This window comes from Pinus tabuliformis, chromosome 1_1 (assembly GCF_031772625.1).
Source record: "Pinus tabuliformis cultivar Carrire ecotype Pingquan chromosome 1_1, CPIR1, whole genome shotgun sequence".
Classification (NCBI taxonomy): domain Eukaryota; kingdom Viridiplantae; phylum Streptophyta; class Pinopsida; order Pinales; family Pinaceae; genus Pinus; species Pinus tabuliformis.
Window position 1 is genome coordinate 244726984 of NC_142297.1, and position 12912 is coordinate 244739895.

General features: G+C 36.3%; 2 protein-coding genes across 2 annotated transcripts; both read right to left on the minus strand.

Moving 5' to 3' along the window:
- Positions 1-6926: 6926 nt before the first annotated feature.
- LOC149212439 (uncharacterized) lies at positions 6927-7637 on the minus strand. Its single transcript, XM_089388687.1, has one exon. The coding sequence runs from the start codon at positions 7635-7637 to the stop codon at positions 6927-6929; it is 711 nt and encodes a 236-aa protein (XP_089244813.1).
- A 1223-nt stretch (positions 7638-8860) lies between these two features.
- On the minus strand, positions 8861-11997 carry LOC149212440 (uncharacterized). Its single transcript, XM_089388688.1, has 5 exons — positions 11919-11997; positions 10734-11547; positions 10379-10616; positions 9321-10243; positions 8861-9215 (listed from the first exon to the last, which is right to left on the minus strand). The coding sequence occupies exons 1-5, from the start codon at positions 11995-11997 to the stop codon at positions 8861-8863; spliced, it is 2409 nt and encodes an 802-aa protein (XP_089244814.1).
- Positions 11998-12912: the final 915 nt, after the last annotated feature.

A 12912-nucleotide genomic window follows, 5' to 3' on the forward strand; every position in this document is an offset into this window, starting at 1 on the left:
GTGAATGAAGAATTGACTTGACTGAATCATTGCCTTTGGTGACTCCTTACTTTTTATTCGTTCATTAACCAAAGTGAAGAAGGCTATCTATTCTCAATTCCCACCTCTGATTCAAAGGATCCAGGCCTCAATTTCTTAGTTTGAGCAGTGGATTTTTTTCATATCTACAAATATTTAAACTTGAATGCAGATGGGCTAGCAAAAAAAGGGTTAACATTATCCAAGCTATAATATAAATTATAGCAAGATTGAGTCCCTCTTTAATCCCTTAAATGAATCTAAATTTATTCAGCGATTGGATAGATGGGGAGAAATTTTATTTCTCCACTCCCCATGATAAGACTTCAACGAGATTATTTGGAGGCTCTCGCTAATATGTTCTAGTAGATTGCTAGGCCCGTTCTCCTAAGTTGGCCCATCCTTTCCCCAATCCTATTTTGCATGGATCTTTCCTAGTGGCTCTTTCTGGTAAACAGGTTGCATCAACCTCCAACCTCGTCCATGCACTGTAGTATTCTCCATTTAATTCCCTTTGGTTCCGAGTTATGGTAATATTCCTTGGTTGTGGAATCTTCCTTTGTGTGCATGGTTAGGGATTTATTTCCCTTGTCCTATGATGGGTTTGAGTCATTTCCCTCCTTTCTTGGCAATATTTTTGTAATGATGTGGTTTCAATGGTTTCAGAATGGCTCATGCCAAGGTTTCGGGTTCAATTATATATGGTTTTCCAGAGGTCGCTTACTTCCGCACTTTCTCTTTCATGTTCATGAAGTTAGTAGTTTCAATTCCCTCATTCTAGGTTGTGGTGTTCTGGGTATTTATTACCTCCAACCTCTACCTTGGTCTGATGGGAATCCATTTGCAGATAATTGTGTCCCAAACTTCAAGGAGAGGATGGCTAGTAGTTCTCATCTCCCAAGTTCGATCAATGCTTCAAATATTATTGACAAACTCTTGGATCCCACTCAGGCTCTGGTTGCCTCAATTAACAACCTTGAAGACATGGTCAAGCATCAGCGAAACTCATTCCAATTATTTACTGAAGCCAAGTTATCGTTGCACCATGTCGATATCGAGGATTCGTTCGATAGGCTCAATGAGAAAGTTTGTCAGCTCTCGGGCGGTGGTTTTGGAGATCTCAACATCCCAATCAAGAACAACAATAGATGCTAATGTTGTTGGTGCTCGTGTAGGTCGAAGGAGATCTCGTCGTGTCAGAGACGCTAAAGGTCATAGTCATGGTCTAGAGACGCTAAAGATCATAGTCATGGTCTATAGTGACGTCATCGCTTGTCCGATGAGGCAACTTTTTTTTGGCTTATAAGGCAACTTTTTTTTGGCTTATAAGGCAACTTTTTTGGCTTATAGTCTCCTATGGTTTTATATTGTTGGTATCCAAATTGTTGGTATCCAAATTTTGTTTTTTGTTAAGATATTTTTACAGAATTTACCATAACCATATTTTTTGTCTTAAAATTTAGTGTCACGAAAGAAATAAACATTTTTTTTATTCTTTTAAAAACCTACTTTATATATTTGATTCAAGATGTAAGAATTTTAGCTCCAATTTCAATCTTTTATTAATATAAATACCTTTACCCGTTTCATTGAAAAAAATGTGCTTCCACTCACATGTCCGTGAAAAATTCAAATTAATGATTTTTTTTACATTAATGGTTCTTGAGATTTTATTTTGGAACACTTTAACCTCTCTTTATTAATGTAAATACCTTTACCCATTTCATTGAAAAAAAAAAATATGCTTCCACTCACATGTCCGTGAGAATTTCAAATTAAGGATTTTTTTTACTTGAATGGCTCTTAAAATTTTGTTTTGAAACACTTTAACCTCTCTGCAACGCTACACTACAGTGGAGAGTTGTAGAATATTGTACATGAAACACTTTAAGCTAAAGATATGGAGGGAGGTGTAGAATACTGTTTGATTAATTTTAAATATTAAACTTTTTAAGAAAGGTATAACAATATCTCATATTGTGAGATGACATTTATTTATTTATTTATTTATTTTTATTTTTATTTTTATTTATATCTATATATAAAATAATATTATGATTTATATATATATAAAACAAAGAATATTGTTTGGCTTTGCAATAAAATTATATCAGGGATGGAAAAGAGATTAAAAAGGTTTATGGTTCCATTTTGACTGTTTTTCTTTTGAGATTTTACTCCTTTGTCTTCGGGATTGTTTAATTCCCCCTTTATTCCCTTTGCTATTGATTTGATTTCTCCTTTGGTTCTCATTAGCTTTTTATTTAGTTAATATTATTAATATTTTATTCTTATTAGTTCGCTTAGATTTTATTTTCAAATTGAAAATAAAAGGTTAATAAAGCTTCCCTCTTTTCATTTTATTAGGTTAAATTTCTTAGTTTTAGTTCTAAAATAGTTTTACACTTTACCTAGTTTTTATTATTTGTGATATATATAAAAATTTAAATATAAAACTTATTAACTAATTAGTTGGTTAATTAATAAACATTTAGGATTATTCCTTATTTATCCCATGATACCTTTAGTAAATGAAAATAAATAAATTTAATATTTAAATTAACTAATTAATTATAAACAATTTATCCCATAATTCTTCATAGAATTAACCCTTATTTTATTACTTATTTAGTTACATATATAGTGAAAATAAATAAATAAATAAACTTAGGAATCATGTTAACTAATTAACTAACTAGTTACTAGTTTTATAATAATCTTATAATAATACAAATTTTTGGGTAATTTATTTAGTCTTAAAATATTAAAGAAGATAATAGATTATTTAGGTTCTAGGTTCTGAGTTTAAGTTCATTAAAACAATTTAGTTAAATATAAACAGATTTATTTGTTACAAATAAAAATAATAATGAATTGATGTAACAAACTAATTATTTATTTTGATAAGTTCTTTGGGATTAATCACATCTCAGGACAAAGGTGAAAAAATCAATCAGTCAGAATGTTTAAATAGCAATGATGCGTCTATTTCATAGTTAGCTGTTAGGAAATAGCTATTATAAATTAGCCATTAAAAAATTAGTTGAATAAATTTATTATTATTTTGTTATGTTTTATTTTAATTTATTAATATTTTTAATTAAAATAATATTGAATTCAAAATTAGTTAGATTAATTTAATAATATAATAAGAATTGAATATTTGTAAATATATAATTAAAAATATGTTTAATATGGTTATTATTAAAGATAAATAATATTCAACAATTATATTTAAATATTATTATATTAAAAGGTTGGGTAATATTTTAATAAGGAGGTGAAAAATTCAATCAGTTAGAATGTTTAAATAGCAAGGATGAGTCTATTCCATAGTTAGCTGTTAGGAAATAGCTATTATGAATTAGCCATTAAAAAATTAGTTGAATAAATTTATTATTATTTTGTTATGTTTTATTTTAATTTATTAATATTTTTAATTAGAATAATATTGAATTCAAAATTAATTAGATTAATTTAATAATATAATAAGATTGAATATTTGTAAATATATAATTAAAAATAAGTTTAATATGGTTATTATTAAAGATGAATAATATTTAAATATTATTATATTAAAAGGTTGGATAATATTTTAATAGGGAGGTCAAAGAGGATATAAATTGCAATATAAAAATACAAATAATCAATTATTAATTATTATATTTATTAAAAAAAAAAATAAGAAAAGAGAGTGGGGATCCAACTTCTACTTAACTTCCAAGTATCGTTGTTAAGATTAATAACACATTTTTCAATTTCAATGGCTTCTCAAAGCTTCTTTTCATGGAAGTGATCAATCTTGGCGATGACCCGAGAATCCTAGATGCAGACATGGTGATTGGATTTCACTACATGTTCAGCTAAAGCCGAGGAACGAGAGCACTTGTGCTTAATATCTGCTGCATATTCTTGGATTCTCTGGTAAATGAAGTGACCAGCTTCCTCAATGTAGGGAATCCCATAGGAACATGGAATGGAGTAGACTGAGTAGACCCCTTTCATGTCCTGTGGGATTCCCTACATTGGGGAAACTAGTCGCTCAATTAACCAGAGAATCCAAGAACATGCAACAAATATTAAGCACAACCGCTCTTGTTCCTTGGCTTTAGCTCAACATACAGTGAAATCCAATCACCATGTCTACATCCAGGATTCCCGGGTCATTGCCAAGGTTGATCACTTCCATCATAGGAAGCTTTGAGAAGCCATTGAAATTGAAAAATGTGATATTAATATTAACAAGGACGATGGTTGGAAATTAATTAGAAGTTGAATAACCTCCTTCTTTTTCATATATATATATTAATAAATATAATAATTATTAATGGATTATTTTTATTCTTATATTGCAATTTATATCCTCCTTGACCTCTCCATTAAAATATTATCCAATCTTTTAATATAATAATATTTAAATATAATTGTTGAATATTATTGATTTTTTTTTTTTTGTAAGCTGAGGTGGTACTCTTTCTATTACTGGATAGAAAATAAAACATAACATAGTATCAAAACCATATTAACTCGCCCTCATGGGGAAACCGAGTAATTAAGCCATCTATAGTTTTTAATGGCCGACCAAAAATAAAATGCCCAAAGTCTGATTATCCTAGCAAGATAGACTAGACAGTCCTGAGATCTTCTAATCCTACTGGTCTGCATAAAATATATTTCCTTATCTAGAGCATGCAAAAAACTATAGTTAACAAGACTATGAGCTTTCCTATACATATCTTTTGTCAGACATCTTCAGTTGCAGGTTGTTGGTTTGCTCCTCCATCTGCACCCTGATGTGCTCCCTTCAGTAGCTGGTGTAATTCATCTAATTTCTCCTCTTGCCTCTCCAAAGCAATGCGGATGAAACTCAGTTCCCTACGCAAATCAGGGCCACCCTGCGCAATCTCCACCATCTCAGTAGCAACTTGCTCTAATGCTTTTGCCAGTAACCTTTTCATTACCCAGTAAATATGAAGAGATTGTTTGAACAGAGACATTCTGCCCCTGGTGTTGCCTGGGTCATGCAGCAAGAATTCCCAGTCCTCCATTTCTTCATCAGATTGGCCTTGAAGAGACTCCTCCTCCAAGTGTTGCATAATTCTTCTAACCTCTGGATTTGTATTCTGCTGATAAGCCCTCTCCGCCCGATGAATTCTCTGATTCATCGACCTCCTCGTTTTTTTGGCTGGTCCCGCTTCCTGCTTGGAGTTCTCGCCTTTCTCGTCTTCCTTCCTGCTCTGCCCCCGACCCCTCTTACCGCCCGTATCCACCCTACTTCCCGTTCCCCTATCTCTTCTTCTCATGTCGTATCGCCTTACTCTCTCCACCTGCGGTGCTGGGTGGTCCTCTTTCGGCTGCTGGTTCCCACCTTCTGCTAATCTGCCCTGTGCGTTAGACCTCCTGTTTGCTTCGCATCGGGGTTCCTCCTCCTCAGACTCGTCCGCAATCTCCAAAATCTCGGTCGGGTGCTCCTCTGTCGCAATTGCCTTGCCTTTCCGGTCCCTGCTCTTATCGACTGCACTATACAGCTCCTCTGCCACCCTGGTTTTCATCCTGGTTTCCATGCTATCTCCGATTATGTCGCGGGGTATACTCTGGTGCCGATTAAAAACTCTCTTGTCTCGTTGTCTCACTGCTGTGCTGACCTCTGCTCGCAGAGTTGGGGGAAGACTAATCAGCTGCTTTTCCTTGCCCGTTTGGGTATTTATCAACTTTCCGCCCTCGATGTATGCCACTGAATTGGCGTTGCATTGCCGCCGTTTATTTTCCAGGATGATGCCTCTTCTGGCCATCATTCCATGATTAACATTTGTTGTCTGAGGATCTGACATGCCGCTCCACCATCCTCTACGATCGCGCGCATTTATTATATCACAATGGGGGTGATCCTGAGACGTTCTCCACGCACGCCGCCGATGTACTGCACTTTGCCCTGCCATCATATCAATCCTCTGTCCATACTGACCTGCATTCATTAAACGAGATCTCCAAACCCGCTCACCTATCCAGCTCATTAATCCCAGCATTCTCGCTCGTTGCCTGATCATGATCTTCATTTATGATCTTTGCCAAGTCTGCCCAGTCTCTGCTGTCACACACCGCTTTCCATTGGTTGTCTACAATGCTGCCTCGTCCTTTACATCCCCAGTTCGCCATGAAGTCAGCCGCGCGGTTCCCATTCCTCCTAACGTGATTAACTAGTTTGTATTCTATCCTTTTTAATAGATCCGCTATCTCTTGGACAATTCCAGCAGTTCTCCAGCTGCTTGTAATTCGTTCCCAATCTCTCCCATTGCTAAGCTTCTTCAACATTTCAACCGCGATCTGGGAGTCACCAACTATTTCCAAGTTTGTGTAACCATTTCGGATTGCAATTCGCAGCCCCTGGTGGATCGCCCAAAATTCAGCCTCGTTATTCGTCATTTCTCCGCCCCAATCAGCATAAATCCACCTTACCTGCTTCTGACTGTCGCGGAATATGCCACCGAAACCAGCATTGCCAGGATTCCCTTTCGATGCTCCATCAAAGTTTAATTTGATGAAGTTATCTCTGGGATAACTAAATTTATCTGAATTTTGGATTCGCACATTATGTCTGATGTTCTGCTTGTGATACACCATCTCATATTTTAAGTTTAAACTGTTCAGGATCATCTCCTCAGTTTGATTTGCCTTCCAGTCCTCCACATCCCATTTCTCTACCAGGATTGTTTCCCTCATTAGATTGACCGCTCGTCTCCATATCATTTTCGAATCCTTTATTTTGTTCTGGAACAATCGGCGGTTCCTTTCTTTCCATATCATCCATAGCACGAAGCCTGCAATAAGATTCCAAGCTCTGCTAACAACTTTACATTGGAATTTCTCTTTATTCCATTGGAAAATTATTGCGTTAAAGCCTCTGGGACCTATCCCAGATTTGCCGAATATCCTTCTTGTATCCATCCAAAGTTAGCGAACGAGCAATTAATCAAAAGGTGGTTTCGGGTCTCCTCTTCAGTATTACAGAGACAGCATCTCGACGGACCACTGAAGCCTTTTTTTTGAATTCTGTCCCAAGTTAAAATCTTGTTCTTAGTTGCAAGCCATATGAATAGGGATACTTTCGGCCACCAGTTGCTTCCCCAAATAATCTTCCAATCTAGGTTCTCCTCATATATGGCCTGCGTGTCCGCTAAGTAGTATGCCTCTTTGATGGTGAAAGATCCTTTCATGGAGTTCCCCCATCTAAGAAGGTCCCTTCCAGTACGAGCTCTAATTTTCCTGGAATCCACCTCTTTCATATAAGCTTCTTGTTGTTCTTGATTTAGCTCCCCATCCCATTCAACTGGTTCTATCCATTTTCTCCAGATTCCGTCCAGTTCATTATCTTTCCAATAGTCTTTGACACATTTTCGATTTCCTTCTATTCTTTCCTGAAGCTGTTGGACCGTCTGAATTTTGTTCATTTTTTCCTTCTGCTGCCATTTGTCATCCCTGAAATTGGCTTCCTCTCCGCCTCGAATCTCCCAGAATGTATAGTTCTCAACTATATCCCTGTTTTGATGAGCTAGATCCCAGATTGTTGAACCCTTGGGGGTTTCTCTCTGCCTTAAAATGTCAACTATTGTGTTAGGCATATTATATTTAAGTCTCCAAATGGCTTTCCACAAGTCATTACCCTCTCTTAACCATCGCCACCAGAGCTTTGCTCCTAAAACTTTGTTGAGTTTTTCCGGGTCACGTAAACCCAATCCCCCTTTTTCCTTCCTCTCTGTTAGGTGATTCCAAGAAACTAGGGCCCATTTTTTCTGTTGATTTTCCCCCCCAGATAAACTTTCTTATGATCTCTCTAATCTTTGAACAGACTCCTAAAGGGGCTGCCATTATCGACAGAGGATATATGGGAATAGCTTGGAGGACTGATTTCGCCAATACCACCCTTCCTGCCATGTTTAACATTCTAAAAGCCCAATTCGCCACTTTGTTTCTCAACTTGTCCAAGACTCCTTGCCAATTTTTCAATTTTTTGGATGTGAAGTCCAATAAATTCCCCAGGTATTTCGTAGGCAGCTCTCCTCTCTTAAAGCCCATCAGTCTTATAAGATGAGTTTTAACCTATTCCATAGTATTAAATATAAAAACACAGAACTTATCCCTATTAATTTCCAGTCCAGAAGCTTTAGCAAATAGGTCCAAAATTCTCTTCAGTTGTCTCACTTCCTTAACAGTTGGTTCCCCAAATAGCATAATATCGTCAACGAATTGCTGATGAGTTAAGGGCAAATTATTTCCCCAAAGCTGTAAACCTTTGATTTTGTTCGCTGCCCGTTCTTTTTTAATAAATCTACCAAGGCCTTCTGCTGCCAATATAAAAAAGAAACGGAGATAATGGGTCTCCCTGTCTAATTCCTCTAGACGCATTAAATGTTTTCGAGGGGGTTCCATTAACAAGAATGGAGAAGTTCGGAGTAGAAATTAGACTATGAATCCACTTTACCCATCGCCTGCTGAAGCCAAAACTTTCCAGGACTTCTTCCAAATATTTCCAATTCAGTCTGTCATAAGCTTTCGACAGATCTAATTTAATCATCATGCCCTTTTGTTTTTTCATTTTTTAAGAGTAGATAACTTCTTGGGTTACTACAAGGCCATCCAGGATTTGTCTACCTTCTACAAAACCCGTTTGTTCAGTAGATATTAACTTGTCCAGCAGGGGTTTCAATCTTTTGGCGATCAAGGATGTTATTATCTTGTAAATAACATTACACAATGCTATGGGTCTAAAACCATTGGCATCTTCTAAATTATCACTCTTAGGAATCAGAGCATAGAAAGTAGAGTTAATGGCAGGCCATACCTTCTAGTTCATTCGAGATTCTTCTATCAATTCTAGGATTTCTCTTCCTAGAAAATGCCATCCCGCTTGGTAGAATTCAATCATGAAGCCATCTGGACCTGGAGCAGTACCTTTTTTCATGGATTTTACAACTTCTTCTATCTCCTCTAAATTAACAGCTCTTATCAGAGCCTTATTTTGGTCTTCTGTAACTAAACGAGGAATGGCCAAACATATTTCCTTTATTGCTTCTGATCTGTCAACTTGAGGTTCTGCTAGGATATCTTTATGATGTTCCACCAGCACTTGCTCGATCCCTTCTTGCTCCACTACTCTATCACCATTCTGATCCTTGATGGATAATATCTTGTTTCTTTGTCTGTGTTGAATCATAGCCTGATGAAAGAATTTTGTGTTCCTTTCCCCCTCCCTTAACCATTTTATTCTTGATTTCTGCCTCCATAGAACTTCTTCTTGCTTTCGCCTTTCCTCTAGTTTTCCAAGAATTATCCCTTCTTCTCTAATGCTCTCCTCTGATCTACCTTCAGTTATTATCTTTTGTTGCATTGATTCCATTTCTCCCTCCAGTTTTTGTTTGTCTTCCATAATGTTACCGAATTCCTCCTTATTCCATTTCTTGATTCTCCCTTTCAACTCCTTAAGTTTCAGTTGGAAAGTATGCATCTTTCCTTTTCCCTGAACTGTACTTTGCGTCCACCATTCTTCCATTTTCTTTAAGAATCCCGGGTCCCTTAACCAGAAAGCTTCAAATCTGAACGGTCTCCTTCCACGATTTCTTTTAATATCCACCTCTAGTCTGATAGGCCAATGGTCAGATCCAAGAGATGGCATGATCTTCGCTTCAATGAAAACGTCCTTGTTCATAATAGCTTCTGATACTAAGAAGCGATCAAGTCTCGATGCTATCTGATTCTTGCCTCCCCTCCTATTGTTCCAGGTGCAGATCCCATTGATAGTTTGAATGTCTACTAGTCTTAAATCATCTATCATATCATTAAACATATCCATGAATTGATCTGACTTTCTTATCCCTCCTTTTTTCTCCTCTAGGGATCGGATTAAGTTAAAATCACCTCCTATAACCCATGCAGCCTCTGGATAAATTCTACGGATTACTTTCATGTTATTTATAAAGCTTTCTTTTTCTCCTGGGGAATGTGGGCCATAAACCCCTGAGATGACTACATTTTCTTTTGTTCCTACTATTCTACCAATGCCTGTAAGGATTCTATTCATACTGGTCCAGCCTTCTAGGATGATGTCATTTGGGTTCCACAAAATTGAAATTCCTCCCGCAGAGCCAATAGCATCTTGCCCCATAACTTCGTATTGAAGCTTATTTTTGTCGATTATTCCTTCCAACTGCTGCACTGTAATTTTCGTTTCCTGAAGAATCATAATACTAGGCTTATCCTTTTTCAATTTCTCTTTCATATACCTCTGTTTTCCCTTACTATTCAAACCCCTAATATTCCAGCTGATGACAATCATTTAAAACTTTTGATAGGAGGGGAAGAATACCTCTGACAAAGGTATCACTTTGCCTGAGTTTATCAACGTTTCTCCCACAGTCTGAATGGCTTCACTCAACGTTTTCCGACCTCTTTTCCTGTTGTTTTTGCCAGAGCCGTCAATTCCCATCTGACCATTCCCTTGTTCGTTTCCTATGGTTATCTGTTTATCCATGTTCTCCCCCTTTTTTTCCTTGTACTTCTGAAATGCTTCTTTGTACAGTTGTTTCTGCTTCTCAGGTATGAATCTGCTATCCAGGTTTTTCCATTCCTGAATTAACTGTTTCATGATTTTTTCCTCCTCCACCTCATTTTCCATCTGGCTTTCCACTTCCATCTAGGATTGGATTGTTACTGTTTCTGACTTTCCCTCAGCCCGTTCTTCAGCTGTTTTCCCCGTATTTGTGTCCTTTCCTTTAGTTTCATTAACGATTTCCATTGGTGTATTTCCAGGATCTTCATCATCCTCCAGGTTTACTTCATAATCCTCGTTTTCGTCTTGGAGGATTTGAAACTTGTTTTGACTTGCTGTATTAAGGGGCTTTTCTTGTGTCTGGGTTTTGGAGCCCTCTTTGCCTTGTTTCTTCCTTCTTGTAACCTGTTGAAAGCCCCTATCTGCCTCTTCCATTTTTTCTGAATCTCTTTGGTGTTCCTCTTGATTTCTATTTAACCCCTCCTCCTTATTCAGAGGACATTGTCTATATAGATGGCCGTACTCATGGCACTTTCGGCACCTGAACGGAATATGTTCATAGTCTATTGGTTGTTGCCAGATTTCGTCATGATATTCCAGCTCGATATATTCCGGAAGGGGTTCTGATATATTCATGTAAACACAGAGCCTTGCATATGAAGTATATTTGCCTCGTTTTGTTGCTTCTGCTATTTTGACAAAGCCCCCGATTGTTTTCCCAATCCCCTCTAGTATTTCAGGATCCCAAAATTCCACTAGTAATCCAAACAATCTAACCCAGATTGGGGTGGCCAACATTTTTTCTTTTTCTGGGTTATATCTTTCTTCCCAGTATTTCATAAACAGGCCCGCATTGTTCATAAAATACGGTCCTTCTTCGAAAACCCTATCCTTGTCCTCCAAATTCGCGAAGATGGCTGTTAAAAACCCTTTTGCTCCCAGTTTCAGATCTATATGACCTTTTGGTCTCCACCTTTGATAAACACCTGTATAATTCCTTCTCAGTTGGCCAATACCCTACGAACTTACATATCAGTGCATGGTCCTTCATGTAGCAATTATATTCCTCAAGTTTATTGTAGGGAATGACATATCTAGGTTGTTTTTGTGCCCTTGGAAGGCATTTCCCACCCATCCTCTTTTGCCATAGATTACCCATTACTGGTGCGTAGTTTTCCTTCTGATTACGCTGCATTTCGCTTGCACTGGATTCACCTGCTACAACATTTTTATAGGAGGGGATCTCTCCCCTCCCCTGTTGATTTTCCATTTCCTACTCAGGTCTATCCCTTTTAATGTTTAACCTCGTTTCTCTGATGAAAACTTATCACTTAATTCACAAATGTTTCGAGATTACCTTGCTCAATCCGCCTGCTGTGCCTTTCTTCGCCTTCTGCCCCACGATTTCCGCCTGCAACTCCAGATTGTTGCGTCATCTGCTAACCCTAGCCCGTACGCCCCATCTCCCCAAAATGAAATCCCGAATATTATTCATTTTTAACAATAACCATATTAAACTTATTTTTAATTATATATTTACAAATATTCAATTCTTATTATATTATTAAATTAATCTAACTAATTTTGAATTCAATATTATTTTAATTAAAAATATTAATAAATCAAAATAAAACATTAATAAATTTATTCAACTAATTTTTTAACGGCTAATTCATAACACCTATTTCCTAATGGCTAACTCTGGAACAGATGCATCCTTGCTATTTAAACATTCTGATTAACTGATTTTTTCACCTTTGTCATGATGATGAACCACATGGTCTGAAACGTCAACCAAAAGCTCATGATGTGATTAATCCAAAAGAATTTATCAAAATCAGTATGGACCACAAAAGTCTAAAATCAAGAACTAATTAATTAATTAATATTTCTTTCCTTGTCTCTTGGTCTAGTCAAATGTAGTTGTTCCAACCGTTTCCTCGGTCAAAAGTAATTGTTTTTATAGTCGTTGAATGATCAATCATGACAATGAACCACACTTGTTGGTCAACAAATGAATTTTGATGTGATTGTCCTAAAAACCTTCTTAATAAAATTGATATATAGAAGCCTAAAGTCAATAAATAAATTATTATAATTTTCATTACCTAATTTAATTAAATTTATTAAATAATAACATGAAATTCAATAAATTTATATTTAATAACATTTCATAATTGATATTGAAAAAACGAATTATTAATTTAATTTTTTACTAAAAACTAATATTAATTGAATACTTTATTATAAAAAATAATTGTCTTTCCCATAGGAAATAACTGAGCTAATGAACCCTGAAGGGGATCAAGAACCACACTTGTTGGTTGACAAATGAATTTTGATGTGATTGT

Excerpts from the sequence above, each read along its gene's own strand:
- LOC149212439 (XM_089388687.1), bottom strand. The coding sequence starts at position 7,637 with ATGCCTAACACAATAGTTGACATTTTAAGGCAGAGAGAAACCCCCAAG.
- LOC149212440 (XM_089388688.1), bottom strand. The coding sequence starts at position 11,997 with ATGACGCAACAATCTGGAGTTGCAGGCGGAAATCGTGGGGCAGAAGGC. Across the intron at positions 11,548-11,918 it reads CAGCAGGCGGATTGAGCAAG|GTGTTTATCAAAGGTGGAGA; the intron begins GTAATCTCGAAA and ends GGAATTATACAG. Across the intron at positions 10,617-10,733 it reads GAAGAACGGGCTGAGGGAAA|ATTCATACCTGAGAAGCAGA; the intron begins GTCAGAAACAGT and ends CCTGGATAGCAG.